At 45.2% G+C, this 18,848-nt stretch overlaps 1 protein-coding gene across 1 annotated transcript in view; it reads left to right on the top strand.

The window, feature by feature from the left end:
* Positions 1-18,848, top strand: part of COQ2 (coenzyme Q2 4-hydroxybenzoate polyprenyltransferase) — a 22,733-nt gene extending 3,885 nt beyond the window's left edge. Inside the window, exons 2-7 of the mRNA XM_015417925.1 lie at positions 3,650-3,816; positions 7,310-7,431; positions 9,972-10,057; positions 12,170-12,303; positions 14,320-14,508; positions 18,337-18,848. Of these exons, the coding sequence (XP_015273411.1) occupies positions 3,650-3,816; positions 7,310-7,431; positions 9,972-10,057; positions 12,170-12,303; positions 14,320-14,508; positions 18,337-18,492 (854 nt within the window). The 3' untranslated portion in view covers positions 18,493-18,848. The remainder of the gene's footprint in view (positions 1-3,649; positions 3,817-7,309; positions 7,432-9,971; positions 10,058-12,169; positions 12,304-14,319; positions 14,509-18,336) is intronic.

The raw sequence follows: 18,848 nt of genomic DNA on the forward strand, positions 1-18,848 counted from the left end.
ACAGAAATGAAGGCAGAATCGTTACTTAATGATATGGACGTGGTCTATAGAGCATACTCAGGATATATAAAGAAAAATAATCTGCATGGGGAAATTGTAGTAAGATTCTCGAAGAGGCATGTCAGGAATGCAATCCTGAAAACAGGTGCTGGAACACCCCTGAAAGCAGGGGAAAATACCATCAGAACACTAAAGGATATTCCATTTGAAGTAAGACAACGTAGAAAGAAGTATAAAGAACTTGTGCTTTTTCTTCAGACAAACTCAATTGGATATAAATGGCTATTTCCAGAAGGCGTAACTTTCAAGATCAAAGATAAAAAAGAAAAGTTTGACTCTGTTCTGAAAGCTCAAGAATTCCTAAGGGTTCAGCTGTGAAGGCCAGAGGACGAGAAAAAAGAGGAGAACAGCAAGTCCAGTGGCGAGCTAGACACCGGTTCTTCTGGAGAGGACTCTCTGTCTGAGCAAGGGGCCGCAGCCCCAAAAAGTCCTTATAAGCTGTGGAAGAGAAGGGGAAAGGAGAAGTAAAGGCTGAAGAACTCTGAATTGTGCCTTTGAGACTTTTGTTATGGGATGATTGGGGGTATTGTTACTAGACAGTTATTCTAAGCTTTAAAGAAAAAGTGTTATAAATGTTTGACTCAGTTTATAAAGGGATCAATGATGAGAAGACTCAATGTATCTAAGCTAGTTGGAGGATCTCCTCTCTTGGGGTTTTAGTTAGTAGTGGGTTCTTTACTTTCTCCCGTATATGTAGTTTCCCCTTCCCTTTTTTTCTGTTGTAGTTTTTTGTAGTGATAAGAAATAATTAAAAAATCGCCTCCGGGGGCTCAAAATTTTTGTTTTGCAGGATGGGAGGCAGAGGGGTGGCTGCCAGTGGCCGGGCTTGGGAGGCGGACTGGAACTGACATAAAAATAATGGCAGCCCCACCAGAAAAAGAAATTGCCCCACAAACCGCGAAATCCTGGCTATGGGCCTGGTGCCACCCCCAGACAAGTGGTTTCACTAGTCAGACACAGATTGGCCAGGGTGCTCTGAGGTGAGCTGGTGCCCTGGTGGACTCCCTGTGGGCAACCCCAGATCCTCCTGGCAGCAGCCACTGTACCCTCAAAAAAGGCTGCTGGGAAGTGTAGGCAGGGAGGTATGGCAGCTCTATTGTTCCCTATGGCGTACCCCCACACACACATGTAAGGAACGACCAGGCTGGTATCTATTTTAAGGCCTGGCAGCCATTTCGTCACACCCTGAATAAAACTTCGTTGGTCTTTAACGTGCTACTGGACTCAGACTTTATTCTGTAACTCCCTGTGTTCTTATGGAAAAATTGACTCTTGTGAGTAGCAAGAGAAAATTTGCAAGACAGCCAGTCTCCTCCCTTACAAACAGGAACCTCAGCATACCTTGTATTTTCTGTGTCTGCCTCATTTCCTCTTGCATTATGATGCTGGTCATGCAGGACTAGTTGGGGGTTTCCGTACTTTTGTGTCTTAGATCCCCACTCTGCAAATAGGAGGCTGAACTTTCTCAAAATGTCTCTGTGTGTTATCACTATGGTTTATCAACCGAACAAGCAGTAATGTTTTCACGAGGCAGTGGATGGTGTCAGGTGAGCCAGAATTGCATGCCAACTCTGCCAAATGCCCTGCTGGCAAGGCCTGTGGTTGTAGTTGCTACTCTTCCATGCCTAATTTATAGCCTGCCTTTCTCATTGAGACTCAAGGCAGATTAAACAGTGTAGATCAATGCAGTCAATATCATGAGATATCTGATGACCAATGAAATAGGACTAGGATTAAAGCAATCTATACTGAATTGGCAATTGAGGCGCTGATGGGCAACATTAAGGGGAGGATCTGGGTTAGGTCAGGACCAGCTGGCTACTGCTGACCCAAATGTTAGCACCCCCAGATGATGCACAGAAGGCAGCTGGTTCTGCTGTTCAAAATGCATATCCTCAAAGCCATTTCTTTCAAGAGGGGAGGGTCCCTTTGAGTGCAAAGACAAAATTATCCTTCTCCATCACCTCAGCAAAAGGTGGCATCTCTGCAAGATGCTGCTTCTCGGCTAAACAGAATGGGGGGAAGCCCACTCACATTAATAGCTGTATCAAAATATAGTCCTAATGCTGCTCTGGACTGGGGTGTTTGAGTCTCATTCAGTGAAACGTAACCTCCAAGTACTGTAGTGTATTCAGAATGCCGTGGCAATATGTGATCCTAGCTAGCATCACTATCAGCCACTGTGGTCCAGTTCTCAGAGTTCCTCAGGAGGGTGCTGTTAGCAGAACGTATCCCATTACCAGCAAAAAAGTAGAAGCATGTTAATAAGCTGGAGAGCTGTTGCTTTTTACCCAGTTCAGTGTATTTGTATACTACCGCTTTTGTACATTGTTAACAGTTTGTAAAGTTGTTGAGGAAATAACTGTCTGTGGGATGGGGAGGAACTGATCCTGTGTTGTTTCTCTAATTCTCTTTCACTAAGAGTCATGAAATACCAAATTAGGAAGTGTTCCCTTGAAACAGCCGACTCTATCTTTGTAATTCTGGACAGGTCGAGACAATAGAGCACATTCTCTTATCTTGTCAATTTTATCACAAGATTTGTTAAATATATTACTCCAATAATTGTTGCCTACCCAGGCAGGTCTAATCAGTTTTATTCTACTCTTCTTTTAGCTGACATCTGTAATGAAATTACTGCTAAGGTAGCAAGGTTTTGTGCTATGGCTATCCTAATCAGACTATTACTATGGGAAATTCTTAGGAAATTTTAAAATTCACTTTGTCTTATTTAGAATTTTTTTTAATACATTTTAAGGTATTTGCGGATCTTTGATCGTAATAAATCGAATTGAATTGAAAATACAGTTTCACAATGAATCATCTGCTTTTTCCTTGGAAGAGTTACTGTTCACATCTACTCCCACCGCCTCTTATTTAATTTTCTCTTGGGCCAGTTTTTCTGCTGCTGTGCATTATTCTGTGCGTGTACATACTGTCACATGGTTGTGGATTTATGTCTAAATTCTCAAATCGGAGATCTACCCTTTAACTCAGGTGTGTCAATCTTGCGGCCCGGGGGCCAGATCAGGCCCCCCCCGGAGGGCTTCTATCAGGCCTGCAGTGGAACTGGCTGTCTTCTGCTTCTTCTTCCAGTTTTGCTGCTGCTGCATCATTGTAGGTCTGCAGCTTACAGGTACACACCTGAAAAGCATACTCAAGATTGCAACAGCACAGACATTTTGATGCAATAATTCAGAGCAAGAGGTACCAGTTATCAGACACTGTTAAATAAACAAAATATTGCAAGAGTGCTAATGTTTGAAGCATGTTTTTATTTTAAGAAAAATAATCCTTTGTGTTTGTGTCCTTTATAAAGTTTATCTCTCCGCTACCTGGCATTACATTTTATGACACGCATAGCCCGGCCCAACAAGGTCTCATTTATGTCAGATACGGCCCTCATAACAAATGAGTTTGACACCCCAACTGTTCAGTTTTCTGCTCTCTTCTCTCCCCGACAAAGGAAATGCCAGTAAAGAAGAAAGCAAAATTGAGAGGTGGAATTTAATTATGGAGTTTACATATTGATCTAATATTGATTTCCCCTACATTTCTCCATCAGTCTCATTTATCATTTCTGTTTTAGGGACATGGTTGCTGTATCTTCCTTGTACCTGGAGTATAGGCCTTGCAGCAGAACCGGGCTGTCTCCCCTCCTTTTACACCCTTTTCCTCTTTGGCACTGGAGCAGTCCTGATGCGGGGAGCAGGCTGTACAATTAATGACATGTGGGATCAGGACTATGACAAAAAGGTAGAGAGAACTCCATGGACTTGAAAAGAACAGGCAGGCTCATAGTGTTTTGCTAAGTAAGTAAACTAGCCTTTTTGTAAAGCAAGTTTTCTTATCAGGAAAAAGATGAATGAAGGCAACAGCGTTGCCACCAGCTGCACTCCACAGCAAGGGGTCCATGGACACGCTTCAGGCTTCCTCCATTGCTCCCAATACTAAACAGCCAAACATCTTTCTCGCATCCCCGCTTCCCAAATTTAAAAGCAGCTTGCTGAGTTGTGCTGGAAGTTGTGGATAGAGAAGGGCTCTTTTTGAAGCAGGAACTCCTTTGCACATTAGGCGACACACCCCTAATGTAGCCAATCCTCCAAGAGCTTACAGTAGCCCCTGTAAGAAGAGCTCTGTAAGCTCTTGGAGGATTGGCTACATTAGGGGTGTGTCGCCTAATATGCAAAGGAGTCCCTGCTACAAAAAGAGCCCGCCTGAAGTAAAACCTGAACTTCAGAGCAAGCTGCTTCCCATTTCTCTTCCTGATCGAAGCAAGTCCAAATCATTAGCTTTTTGTTAACTTTGTTTATTATAGCATGTTTGGAATTCTTATGGGATTCATGTACATGGTTATTTTTGAGAACAGAATACCTGAGCAAAACATAATTCGCAAACAGCTTAATTTACAGGCCTCTGTCCTCTATAGGTTCCCCATCAGACGTTGTGCTGATGACATCAGAAATGCAGGCTGGCCTTCCTGATGCAGCCTCTGAAACTGATAGGCTTGTCGTCGGCATCTTTCAGAACAAGCCATAAATAAATCCAGAGCAGATACCTAAAGATGAGAAAGCGCTACTCAGTTTAGGGGTGCAGTGGAGCTTCTGCTTTGTGTACCTGGTTCCAGGTTAGGACTGGAAGCTGCGTCACGTCGCTCACGTTGGGGGCGTGGCCCAGATCGTCGTGGGGGATTTCCCCCCACGATCTGGGCCACGCCCCCAACGTGAGCGACGTAGCACGTCACTTCCTGTGACGTGCTGGTGGCGCGCGCACACACACCGACGAGGACCTCCCGGAGCCCGGCAAGGTAGGAACACTTGGCAACCCTATTCCAGGTTGGAAAATTACATTGTTTCCAAATATTTGTAAATTAGCCAGATCGCTCAAAAGGCTACTTCAGAATAAACTGTTCAGAGCCTGTCACCATGGATAAAATGGAGCTTTCATTTAAGAGTCTCAGGTTCCACACAACCACTTTACATAATATTATTTAAAACATGTGATGCTTTCCCTGCAGGTGATGAGCAATGTGCCCAACTGCCCATCAATATAGAACAGAGGGAGGAGGCTTGCAGCAGTCACACTTTAGCTTTCCCTTGTTGAGGGCTGTTTCTGATGGCTCGGCTCCCAGCGCCATCTTGCCTCCTCTACAGGGTTGCCAACTTCAGGGTGGGGCCCAGAGTTCTCCTGAAATTACAGCTGGTCTCCAAACTGCCCTTGGAGGAAATGGCAGCTTCGGAGAACAGGCTGTATGGCACTGCATCCCAGCTGAGCTCCCTCCCTTCTCCAAACTTGCCCTCCCCAGGCACTGCCCCCGAATCTCTGGAAGTTTCCTAAGCCAGAGGTGGTGGTGGGGAAACTCATATATATATATTCCCAGTTCCCCAGGGCACGGTGTGTCACATCATACTGCAGCGCATGGACAAAAACAAGCTGCAGTCAAAGGAATAAATGATCCCCGGAGTGGGTGTGGACCATTCCCAGCTGTTGATGCATTAAAAATTCCATTAGTAAATGGTCAATTGTCCTCTTTCAAAATGCAGTGCAGTGATTAAGGCAAACTGGGTTTTACAAAATACTTTCATCATTCAGGCTGTAGTCTCAAAGGCTACATAAAAAAACTCCGGCTGTTTCAGTAATCCGTACCTTGTCTCCGGAAAGAAAAAAGGATAACTAGATCTTCTGCTGAACGGCCTTGTTAAGTCGCTCGCTTAACAAAGAAGTCAGAGAGTGATGAATACATTACAGGCCTGGTACCGTAGCCAAACGTTGAGCAATTATGTTCTCTCTATCGCCTGTATAGCACAGTTATCACAAAATAACAGGATACAGTCTAAAGTCTCTACAACTCCTGTGCCACAAGGACAAATATATCATTTGAAGAAATTTGCTTACAATTATCTTCAAGGATAACCGATGGCAAAACATTATAGCCTCCTAGTTTAAAAGCTTGCCCATATTTTGGTACAGTTAGGGTGTTTAAATCATTTGCATTAGATTGTTACACCCAACTAGGTGCCTTTACTTAGGCTTTCTGCTCCGATAAAGGTCGCCTTACCTATTCCATCCCCACCATTGGCAGCGTATGGCAAGGCTGGGTATTTGTTCCTGGTTTTGTTTAGTCTGTATTTAAGTGATCTCCAGTCTTTAGAAAGTCTATTCCCATCCTCCAAAATTAGCTGAAGCTGAGATCAGTGCCTTATGGTATGTTGACGATGCAGTAATTCTTTCTAAAACTAGATTGGGTCTCTAACGGGCACTTAAGAAGTTGGCAAAGTGTTGTAGGAATGAGGATTTGGAACCTAATCATGATAAAAGTAGACTTCTGAGCTTCTCAACTGTTGATGAATTGGCAAAGATGAATCTGAATAATGGACATAAACCTCTAAAGGGGGGGGGGGGGTTATTTTTTATAGTAAGCTATACGGACTCAAGTCCCTATTGATTCCAAAAGTCAAGTAGTATCAGATCTGCATATGCATTGCAACTCAGCAGTTTCTTCCTGAAGTCTCCTTTGGAAACTTTTCTGCTGAAGTACAGTAAGCTAGTCAGTTGTTGAATGTCTGGGGAAAATATAAGTCCTCCGCTGCTGGTATTTTGGTGGTGGAAAGGGCCATCAAGGTCCAGGCGATTTATGGAGACCCTGTAGGGTTTTCAAGGCAAGAGATGACCAGAGGTGGTTTGCCATTGCCTGTCTCCAACTATCAGCCCTGGACTTCCTTGGTCGTCTCCCATCCAAGTACTAACCAGGACTAGGGTTGCCAAGTGTTACCTTCCTCTGCAGCGGGGGACTCCTGGGCCGATCACGGAGCGCGAGTGCACCGCATCCACATCACCAGGAAGTGACGTGACGCCGCCGAGCACGCTGGGGGCGGGGCCATGACCATCTGAGGGAAAACCATAGAGTTTTCCCTCGGATGACCGTGGCCCCGCCCCCAGCGTGCCTGGCGTCGTCACGTCACTTTTTGGTGACGTGCACATCGGGGCGGAGTTCCCCCCAGGGCCCGATGCAGCGGCGGTGGGGAACGGGCCTCTGGGACTTGGCAAGCCTAACCAGGACTGACCCGCTTAGCTTTTGACAAGATCAGGCTAACCTGAGACTTCCAGCTGGAACTTTACTGAGGCTCATCTATGAGAGAGAATTATTTGATGTATGAAATCTAAAGTGACAGAGCTTGTGTACAGTGTATGTGTATATATGCATTACTGCTGAAATAACAGAATGACTGAACTACTTCTCTGCCTTCAGGTTGCAAGAACGGCGTGTAGGCCGCTGGCTGCTGGAAGGATTTCAACTTTTCAGTCTCTTGTTTTCCTTGGAGGGCAGCTCAGTTTGGCTTTATGTATCCTTTTGTGTTTAAATTATTACAGGTGAGTAAAATGCTTTAGCCATTCCATCCTAAGACTTGAACCACTTGAAATCCTTGCATAGGCATGAATGTGGAAAATGCTGTATTAGAATTCAGCAATGATTTTGGAAATGTGTGAGCAAGAGGGCAGTTGCTTTGTGGATGGCTCTGGGAAATGTGCGTGGTTGACCCATTCTGATGGCACATCTTGCTTGGGCCCAGTGTCGAACTAAGCCTTGCAGGGGGTGCAGCCTTTTGGTATTGAAATTGAAAAGTTCCGTCCAGAATTGTTTTGTTGGGGTAGAGGGGGTTGACTTGAGTCTTCATTAGACCCTTAGTGCGATAATGTGTTAATAATAATAAATAATAATAATACTTTCAATTTATTAATCGCTTTACCCAGCGGACTCAAAGCGATGTACAGTTACACATTAGACAGGGGACTAACAATGTTCAAAGGGGATAGGGAGGACAACGTATATTCATTGTTAATTGCACATGCTGTCACTGCATAGTGTAAACGTCTTCTGGCTTGGCTCAGTCATTTTCCAAACGGCTGCTTGTCGACCAGGCTTCAGGACCCGTATGTCACATCGCCACACTGCCACCACCTGGTTGGAGACATCCACTGCAGGGATTTTTGTAGCCGAGAAGTTCTTTCACCTTTTTCCGACCTCGACCAGGAAGTCCCGACCGTCAGCTAACACCCTCCCACAAGGGAGATTGGTGTGCCCACCCTCTCTAAGGAGTGGTTCCCATTTTATCTACTCGCCGAAGCTTTCGAATCGCTGGGTGGACGATGAGCTGGGGACAACAGGCTGGCTGCTCACACCAGCGCGGGGCTCGAACTAACACAGTTCGGATGTTAAGACAGTGGGATATACCCACTGTGCCACCGCTCCCCTTGTGTTGTAGTAGTAAACGTAGGTTGGACATAGGATATAGAACCACAGAGTTGGAAGGGGCCATACAGGCCATGTAGTCCAGGGGTGGCCGAACTTGCTTAACATAAGAGCCACATAGAATAAACATCAGATGTTTGAGAGCTACAAGACATGAACAAATATTACACATTTTTACTGGAAAACATGCAGATTTGCTTTTTATTAACATTAAGTGAGACTGCAAAAAGTAATAACAAAAGCGGTAAAAGCAGATATTGATAATTATTTTTATTTGCCCAATGATATTTGTTTGCTAATGATATTTAGCTTCCCCAGCCGCCCTGCCGGGAGCCGTGCAATATGTGTAAAAGAGCCACAGTTTGACCACCCCTGATCTAGTCCAACCCCTGCTCAATGCAGGATCAGCCTAGAGCATCCTTGACCAGTGTTTGTCCAGCCGCTGCTTAACAATTGCCAGTGAGGCAGTGTATATGTGGTGGTGGTGGAAAGTGCCTTCCCGTCACAACTGACTTATGGCAACTTCAGAGATTTTTCATGGTTAAAGATGATCAGAGGTGGTTTGCCATTGCCTGACTCTGCATAGTGATCCCGGACTTCCTTGATGGTCTCCTGTCCAAGTACTCACCAGGGCCAGCCCTGCTTAACTTCCAAGCTCTGACGAGATCAAGCTAGCCTGAGCCGTCCACGTCAGGGCATCTATGGGTAGTAAATTATTATTAAACTATTCCTTACTAAATTATTTTAAAATGTCATACTGTTAAAGTATATGTGTAGTGAATTATTTTTAATGGTATTGCTTTTTTAAAGCAGCACATTTTGTGTCCTTCCTACTAGGCATCCAGGAAGTCATGTGTGCCATTCTTCCTTTTTCTTTCTTTTCTTTTTAAAAAAGGGAGCCTTGAACCAACCCCTGCGAAAGAGGTTAGGCTGAGTGTGATGGTCCCTAGTGTCCCCAGTGAGCTTCATGAGTGAGCAGGGGTTTAAACCCAGGTCTCAGTGCTCCTCACTATCTGACACTGGCTGTAAGTGAGCGCATTTTTCGTAATATTGTGCTCTGTGGGTTGATTCCCATGCCACTGTTCCGCTAGCTTGTGTACCGTCCTCTTGTGCCTTGGGTTGGAGGAAGGCACTACCATTAGAAGAACAGACCTATGCGATCTAACTGTCCATTTGCTGTAAAACATGTCATTATTTACTCTGAATCGCCTTGGCAGATGGCAAATGCAATCAATAGCAGTTCTTAAAGCTAAGAAGAAAGGTAAAGGTAAAGATTCCCTTGCTCGAAAGCCAGTCGAGTCCGACTCTAGGGTTGCGGTGCTCATCTCCGTTTCAAAGCCGAAGAGCCAGCACTGTCCGAAGACGTTTCCGTGGTCATGTGGCCGGCATGACTAAACACCAAGGCACACGGAACGCTGTTACCTTCCCACCGAAATGGTACCTATTTATCTACTTGCAATTTCTTGCTTTCGAACTGCTAGGTTGGCAGGAGCTGGAACGAGAGACGGGAGCTCACTCCGTCATGCGGCACGCTCGGGTCTCGAACTGCTCAACTACCGACCTTCCACAGCCTGCAGTTCAGCGTCTTAATGTGCACAATAATAATTACTTGCGTTAAAAAAAACACTTGTATTGAATGCTTTTCTTCCTCCACGTACAGCATTGTGCTAGGAGCAGCCTCTCTCTCTCTTGTGGTGACCTATCCCCTTATGAAGAGAATAACCTACTGGCCTCAGCTGGTCTTGGGTGAGCTTCACAATTTCCTTCTCTTGCAAATGGCTTGTTCCTCTCCTGGCTCTGTTATGTTTTGGAAGAATTCAGTCACATTTATTTATGGAATTTATGTGCTGCCTCTCCCGAGGCATCGGGGAATTCTCAGGTTGCCGTGTAGGATCGATGCCCCTTGGGGACGCACAACTAGCAGAGCAGTTACGTGGCTGAGAAACATTGTGGTGCTTGCCACCTTTAGGAGGGATGAGTCCTGTAGCAGTCCTGTGACGTTTAGTGCGTTTTTTAAAAAGAACAAATAAAGAAGTTGATGCTGGCAAAGATAGAATGGGAAGATTAAAATCCTTCCCCTCTTCTGCAATCCCACTCCCTGCTGCTTGCCCCATTTTCCTATTTACAGCATAGATTATCCTGTTTAATACCCATTCTCCTGATAGGGTAATCATATTCCATAGAAACATGATTTCCTGTCCCTTTTGAGACCTATGTAGAAATCCTGGGCCAGTGCCACTTATTGCATCCCAGAATTTGGAGGTGAGGAAAGCTTATCTGCATAACCACTTAAGAAACAAGAGCTCTGCCCTCCTTCTACGACTGGCCATGTCACAGGATGGAATTAAAGGCATGCACCCTGTGCGGTATATACAGGTAAGGCTCAGAAGTGGGAGGGGCAGGGCTTGAGTAATACCTTCCTCAGGTGGGAATGGCTTCCGTCCTTGCGTAGCTCTGACTCACTTCCATAAAACAGAGTGAAAGAAGTCCTTCTCCTGCTGAGGTCCGGTGCTGCAGTAATGTTGCGTTTCTTGAGGCAGAGGGAGGTGTTTATTCTGGGTCAGGGTGTGGGCAAGGCTACTGCGCACACTTCCCGCACCTTGCATTACTGGTGTATTACTTGTGCCAGTTTGGTGTAGTGGTTAAGTGTGTGGACTCTAATCTGGGAGAACCGGGTTTGATTCCCCACTCCTCCATTTGCACCTGCTGATGCGACCTTGGGTCAGTCACAAGCTCTGGCACAGCTGTTCCTGAAAGAGCAATTTGTGTCAGAGTTCTCTCCGCCCCACCCACCTCACAGGGTGTCTGTTGTGGGGAGCGGAAGGGAAAGGAGTTTGTAAGCCGCTCTGAGACTCCAAGTGAAGGGCGGGGTATAAATCCAATCTCTTCTCTTCTTCTTCTTCTTTGCCCAGAAGCCACAGAGGATGAAAAGGCTGACTGGCTTGCGGGCAAACACATAGCATGTTGCCAACAAAACTCAGATCTCAGTGCACTAGGTTCTCTTAAGCAGCCATGGAACTTCTGATTGCTCTTAACTAACATTGCAGCTCTTCTGAAGTTTCAATAAAAAGGGTCTCACATCTGCCTGCCTCATGGGTTATTTTGCATCTGATTCCCTGCGCAGTCTTCTCAAACTATTTTTTAAAGTATTTGTATGCCCACCTTTCTCTTGGGTATCTCAGAATCCATGGTGGGTAACAATAAGGTAAATACAACTTTGTAAAAAAGATTAAAACAGTAGGTGTAAGAACATCAAGACCAGTGGGAAAACACGTTATGCCCTCGTCCCACCAGCAGGTATTTCCCAGGCTCAGACTGCCCCCAAAGGAAAGGAAGGAGGACAAGAGTGCCCTGACCATTTCCAGGAGGCTGTTCCGGAGGGACACAGTAGGTACAGAGAGGCAGTGCAATGCAGTGTAGTGGTTAGAGTACTGCTTCCTGACTGTTTTGAATATGAGGACTCCTTTTTTACCAGAAAAAAAACCTTCATGGACCCCACGTGATAGTAGTACTATAAGTACCCATTGATTGAGAAAATACATCACAACAAAAAGATAAAAATGGCAATGCTTAGTGCGTAAATAGATTCACAGAGCCCTTGCAATAATTCCACGCCTCCCCAGGGGTCACCACCCCCCAAGTTAGACTAGGATCTGGGAGACCTGAATTCAAATCCCCACTCTACCACGAAGCTTGCTGGGTGACACTGAACCCCCAGTCCTTTTCTTTCAGCCTAACCTACCTCACAAGATAGTTGTGAGAAGGTAATGGGGAATGGAGACCCATTTGCACTTCCTTGAGCTCCCAGGAGGAAAGACAGATAACAATGTAGATTTTTTTCTTTGTCATCTCCCTTAGGTCTTACCTTCAACTGGGGTGCGTTACTCGGGTGGTCAGCCATCAGAGGCTCTTGTGACTGGTCTGTTTGCTTGCCCCTGTATTTCTCAGGAGTGCTGTGGACGCTGATATATGACACCATTTACGCTCATCAGGTATATAACTTTTTTTCTTCCTGGTTTGCTTTCAAACCTATGTTCTTGGTTGAACTTCCTCCCTGGCTGCACTTTTTGAAAGAATTCAGCTCTACAACTTTTTTCCCTTTTAGGAAATTTTCACCTGCACATTAGTAAACAATGTACAGCCAAGATGGGTAGCCATGTTAGTCTGTCTGTAGTGGTAGAAAAGAGCAAGAAACTAGTAGCACCTTAAGGACTAACAAATTTTTTGGCAGTGACTCACAAAAGCTCATACCTTGTCACAAATTTTGTTAGTCTTTAAGGTGATACTGGACTCTTGTTCTTTTCTAACGTACAGCAACTTAATCATACATACTAATTACAGTTTTCTTTCTGTAAGCAAAAATGTACAGAAGAACCCCACAGAAGTCAACTGAATTTGCATTTTAGGCTGCTTTTTCTTCTCTCAAAAAGCAGAATGATTTATTTATTTAGAATATATCTGAGCCTCCTCTTCAGAGTCCTGCTTGGGTCAGCGTACAGTTAAAAACCACAGTATAAAACACAGACCATTAAAAAAGCACAAGGATTAATGAGGGTATCTGGATTAAAAATGTCCAGAATTCATTCATCTAGAAAACAGTGATCTAGGGGAGTATGAAGTGCTCTGGCGAGTTACAGCCTTTCCCACTTTTCACAGACCAATATTAAATATGGGAAATAACACGTGAAAGCAGATATTCCTGACCTCTGCCACCAAAAACAAAATGGGGTGGGGGTGGGGAGACATTTTACTACTCAGAGATACATTGGAATTTGACTTTGGGTATTCAATATACCCCAAATAGCAACTTATATAAGCTGTGTCACACAAGTGCCGAGGGTTTGAGTGTGAGAAGGCCCTCGTCTGAAGCCGAACAACTTTGGACTGCGTTGCCGTGGGGTGACCCGTTTCTGTGGAACGCAAAATGTTTGCTTTTAATTCCTTGGGCTGCTTCACCTGTCATGACTGACTTTTGTCTGTGCCGTTGATGTTTTTACGCTGGTGATCAAGAGCAGCCTTGGGGCGAAAGGGCAGGATAAAAATACAAAAATAAAACGGCCGACGCCACAGAGTCTTGTAGGCTGCCCTTATCAGCTGCCCTCCTTACGCTTGATGATGATGTGAGACTTTGGAATGACGACACACCTGATATTTTCCACAGCTGGGAGTGATTCATTGGGAGCGCCTTAATCATCGAGCCTCTGGCTGGCCCTATATAAACGAGGAATTTGGAGGGGGGGGGGAAGAAATACATGAAAATCGGCCTCACCCCTTAAAATTCCCCTCCAGCATTCTCTAATTTCTCAGGGGTTGGGGCAGGGGGATTTCTCCTCCCCTCCTTTTCTCTAGACCGTTCTCTGCCTACACTGACCGTTTTGTTTGCTCGCGTTGTTTTCCGATTCTTCTGTCTGAGCCCCCGCTACATTGTTTTGTTCATTAGAGATTTGCGTCGTTTGTCTGAATTGTTCTTCTCATATTTTATGACCTGCCTTGAGTCTCTGTGAGAAAGGTGGGCTTTAAATGAATAATAATTAATCTCCCCCCCCCTCAGCTGATGCTTGGATGCTCCAACATACTGTACCTTCCAAAGTGAATCCGGTGCTCAACTGGCTGCTATTTTTTGTGGGGAGGGTGGTGGTCTTTGATTCAGGAGCTTCTTGCCATGTACCGATGCTCAGCATGGACTGTCAATCATCTTTGCTTGCTTTCTTCTGCCTTAGATGCTGTCTGTTAGAGGAAATGTCTTTATACATCAGAAATATATTTGAATGCCAATGGTTTAGGTTGCCTGTATTTTTGATAACGGATTCCTCATGGTTTGGTGGCTTTGTCTTCAACCACTGTTGTGCTTTTCATTGCTGGTTTAAGCTTCAAACGGGGACAGAAATGCTTCCTGATACAATTTTCAGCTATAGTGCACAGTACAAAAGGACCATTTTTGTCCCTGTGTCAGTCTGCTCAATGCTACTGCCATTTGACTTCTATGTCTATAACAACTTCATTTTTAGGATAAAAAAGACGACGTTGCCATTGGTGTGAAATCAACAGCGCTCCGATTCAATGAAAACACAAAACAGTGGCTCAGTGGCTTCAGTGCTCTGATGCTTTTGGGACTGACTGTGACAGGAATGAACTGTGATCAGACTTTCCCGTACTATGCAGCTGTGGCAGCTGTAGGCGTCCACTTGGCACAGCAGGTTAGACTCCCAACATTACGCTGTTGTTTGAAGGGATAGGTGCTCTATCTGATGCACGTTCTTAAGTATCTTTACTGCAGCAGCCAGATAAAATGTCTCCTGTGTTTTGTCTCTTTTTGGCTTTCCTAAAAATAGTACGTTCCTCCCCCCCTGCACAATTTGTTTTTTTATTAACGTTCCTGAAAGGTGAGTTCCAGTGCAAACCAGGTAGACTACAAACACATTAGCTGACCTCCTCTCTTCCCTTGCAGCAGATGATGGGGATCGTACAAGGGAAAGGGAAGGAAGTCCTACCAACCTTGATTTTGTGTGGGGGGGGGGGAGAGATCCCACCGCCTGCAGCATGGTTTGTGGGTCAATTTATGCACTCACCGGAATCTGGTGGGGAAGCTCTTCCCACCGATGTTTGTGCATCTGTTTTTGAACACTCCTGTGTGTGTGTGTGTAGCACCCTGACCTTGATAGCCCAGGCTAGCCCAGTCTCATCGGTCTTGGCTACTATATGGATGAGAGGCCTCCAAGAAATACCAGGTGCATGACGCAGAGGCAGGCAATGGCAAACCACCACTGAACATCCCTTTCCTTGAAAACCCCCATGGGGTGGCCCATAATTCAGCTGTGACTTGACAGCACTTTCCACCACCACAGGTGTGTAGGGCAGGGAACTTCCAGCATGTAAGAAGAAGAAGAAGAAGAAGAGATTGGATTTATACCCCGCCCTTCACTTGGAGTCTCAGAGCGGCTTACAATCTCCTTTCCCTTCCCCTCCCCACAACAGACACCCTGTGAGGTGGGTGGGGCTGAGAGAGCTCTTGACAGAAACGGCTCTTTTTCAAGGACAGCTGTGCCAGAGCTTGTGACTCACCCAAGGTCACATCAGCAGGTGCAAGTGGAGGAGTGGGGAATCAAACCCGGTTCTCCCAGATTAGAGTCCGCACACTTAACCACTACACCAAACTGGCTCTCAGTTTGTAGAAGAGAGAAGTCTAGCAGAGAGAGAATGAATCCTTGCCCCTGGTTTTTTTAGCCTTGACCATGCAATCTGTAGCCCATTACTGGCTATGGACCGTGACGGGAAAATGTATCAGGGTTCCGTGGAGGGGTGTGAGAAAAACGTCGGACTTCAGTGAAAAAGAATTTATTTCACAGTTTGGCGAGTGAAAAACCCATCTGGGTGTTCTCTGTACATTTCACACATCTCACACATTATATAGTACCTTATTCTGCCTTCTGTCCCTATGAGGGTGTAATTACTGTGTTTCCCAATCATGTTTCTCATTTGCCTTGATGCATGTTCTGGTTCTTAGTTTCAATTGTTTCCCTTACAAATTCCTCCGTCAAGTGACATAAGCCCTGAAAATGGAGTGGGGAGGATGCTTTTTCCATAGCCGATGGTCTGTCAGCCCCCAATTCTGTATTCAGTTTTTCCCCTTATTAGTTCCCAAGCATGATGCTGACAGGAAGGAGGAAAGAAAATGGCAAAATCAACACACTGCTCATCTCTCTGTGGTGTTTCAGTGGGATAAAGTCATACTCTTGAGACATTCCAGTGACTTGGGTGTGTGGGGAGAGCAGGCCATGGGGTGTGGGCTAATGCCAAGGAGTTCTAAGCTCAGCTTTCTGCTCCACCCCAGTTATTCTTTATGACCCTGAGCAGTCACTTTATGATCTTGAGTCCCTTAGTTATCACATGGCGATACTGGTTCAGGCAGGGAGTTGTTTGCTTGCAGGTCTATTTAAAAATGCAGTTATCCTTCCTGTAGGTACCACAATCCTGTAAATGGTTATTTTGCTTTATTTTTAAACACCCTCAGAGGAGCTTATGACAACATAAGGGTTCCAAAAACAAACCTCAAAAATGCATAATGGCAGCTGATACAATACATGGCCGTAGGACAGGAAGCACAGATTTTAAAGACTTCTTAAGTCACAGCACCCTGAAGCCCAGCAGCTTGTTTCAACAAAATGCTTGCACAACCCTAATGAGCCAGTTTGGTGTAGTGGTTAAGTGCGCGGACTCGAATCTGGGAGAACTGGGTTTCATTCCCCACTTCTCCACATGCAGCTGCTGGATGACCTTAGGCAAGCCATAGTTCTGGCACAGCTGTTCTTGAAAAAGAGCAGTTTCTGTCGGAGCTCTCTCAGCCACACCTACCTCACAGGGTGTCTGTTGTGGGGAGGGGAAGGGAAAGGAGTTTGTAAGCCGCCCTAAGACTCCCTTCGGTAGTGAAGGGCGGGGTATAAATCCAATCTCCTCCTCCTCCTCCTCTTCTTCTTCAACATCAGTCGCCTGGCTATGACTGATCTACTTCAGTGGGCAATTTTAAGGCCGTAGTCGGTAATCCTTGGGGTGGATCGTAATCCACTGTCCCGTTGGCACAGCAGAAGTTCCACCAGTGGAGGAAGAGAGGACAATTTCCCCTGAATCCTCCCTCCCACTGCAAACCTCTGCTTTGCCCCTCCCACTGTTCCTTGGAGGGGGGGGTCACTGACTAGCAGGAGCTCAAGTTCAGGGGCACAGAAGAGTCCATGGGTGTGGGGGGGGGGAAATCACACTAGGATTCAAATCCCTCATTCTGGTAACTATCATTGTAGCTTCAGGTAGTGGCTGTACACAAAGAGGAGACTCGTCCCCTGGTCTTGGACTTGATTCTGCCGAATGTACAAACTGGGCCCTGTATTCTTCACTGTCCCTGTGTGTCACAGGCTCTATGAGGCTACATGAGTTGATTTTCGTTCCACTGGACTGAGTGGGAGGGAGCCTTGCTAACTGTAAGATGGGGAACATAAAGATAATAGTCAGTCTGCCTCTTTCCCGTCTACCTTTGATGGCTAGTCATTGGACTTTTGCACATACTCTTGTTACCATCTTTCGAAAGGCTGGGAGGATCAGCTCTTGATCTGACTCTTTAATCACCCTTTAGTGATACATTTGTCTTTATTGTGCTTACGGTAACAGGAGCAGGTGATGGTTAGGAGTGCTGGAGTCTGCAGATGAGGCTTTTACTGCATCTTCCTTCCCATCCACCCCAGATTCGTCTTAAGTGTTCATACATAGTAAAGTCCTCAATTCCCCCCCCCCCGCATGTATTACTACTGGTAAGCTACCAGGTGGTTCTCTGACCTGGATGGGACAGGCTAGTCCAATCTCATCAGAGCTCAAAAGCTCCACAGGGTCAGCCCTGGTTAGTACTTGGGTGGGAGACCACCAAGGAAGTCCAGGGTTGTTACGCAGAGGCAGGCACTGGGAAACCACCTCTGCTCATCTCTTGCCTTGAAAACCCTCTGGAGTTGCCATAGTTCGGTTGTGACTTGATGATGTTTACACACACACACACAAGCTACCAGGTAGTTGACAACCATCTCTATTTGCGTTGTTGTTGCAAAGCCAGAGCTTAAGGGCTGTGTTGTACTAATTACTGGAAGGACTCTACAGATCTCTCTTCTCTCCCGCCCCCATTTTGGTGTGCTAACCTTCTAAATATTGACAGAAGATATGGTAGTAATGGTGATTTTATCTAATGCCATCCCTGTATATCTGTAGAGTGTAACAAAAGAAAAAAGGTCCCTCTTTGAGTGGATTACCATCTGTCAGCAGTGAGAAGGAAAGTAGAAGAGAGACAGGGGGAAAAGACTGTTGGCAAAGAGCTGCAAAAATAGACAGAGTGAAGAGTTTGTTGCAGCACGTAATATGAACAGTAAACTCCTGGCAACCTGGGAAAAGATTCTGAAGAAGAGGAGATCTGAGGAGGGCTTTAACAAGGCACAGGCTCAATAAATAACAAAAGTAGATAACTTTTAATATTAATACATTGTCTCTTTCCTCAGATATACACTTTGGACATACACAGTCCTGAAGATTGTTGGAAAAAGTTTTCTGCCAATCGCACAGTAGGACTCTTGCTTTTCATAGGGATTGTTCTGGGGAATTTATGGAAAAAGAAAAATACAGAAGAAACAAGGAAACTGTCAGACCTTACTTAGTGCGAACATAATGGACTCTGTTTTATGGCCAAGAAAATTATTCCAAGGAGATTAAAGAAAGAAGTTCTACACAATTTTAGCAAATTCTTTCTTTGCACTTGCACTGTGTTGTGGAAGTGGCCCTTTGTTAAGAAGATAATGCATCTTTTTAGGTCTAAAGTCTGTCAAGATGGGGTCCAGGTACTAAAATACATGAGAGCTCCCTACTGAAGTCCTGGGAAAATACTTATAGGTCTGCACCCACATCTGAGTATTGTAAAATTATAGTAGGTGTTCCGGAATTACTCTGTAAACACAACCCATTGTTTTGCAGTTGTAACACTATTTCAAATAGTTAAACTTATTAAATACTTAGT

This window comes from Gekko japonicus, unplaced genomic scaffold, assembly GCF_001447785.1.
Source record: "Gekko japonicus isolate JY-2015 unplaced genomic scaffold, Gekko_japonicus_V1.1 scaffold752, whole genome shotgun sequence".
Classification (NCBI taxonomy): domain Eukaryota; kingdom Metazoa; phylum Chordata; class Lepidosauria; order Squamata; family Gekkonidae; genus Gekko; species Gekko japonicus.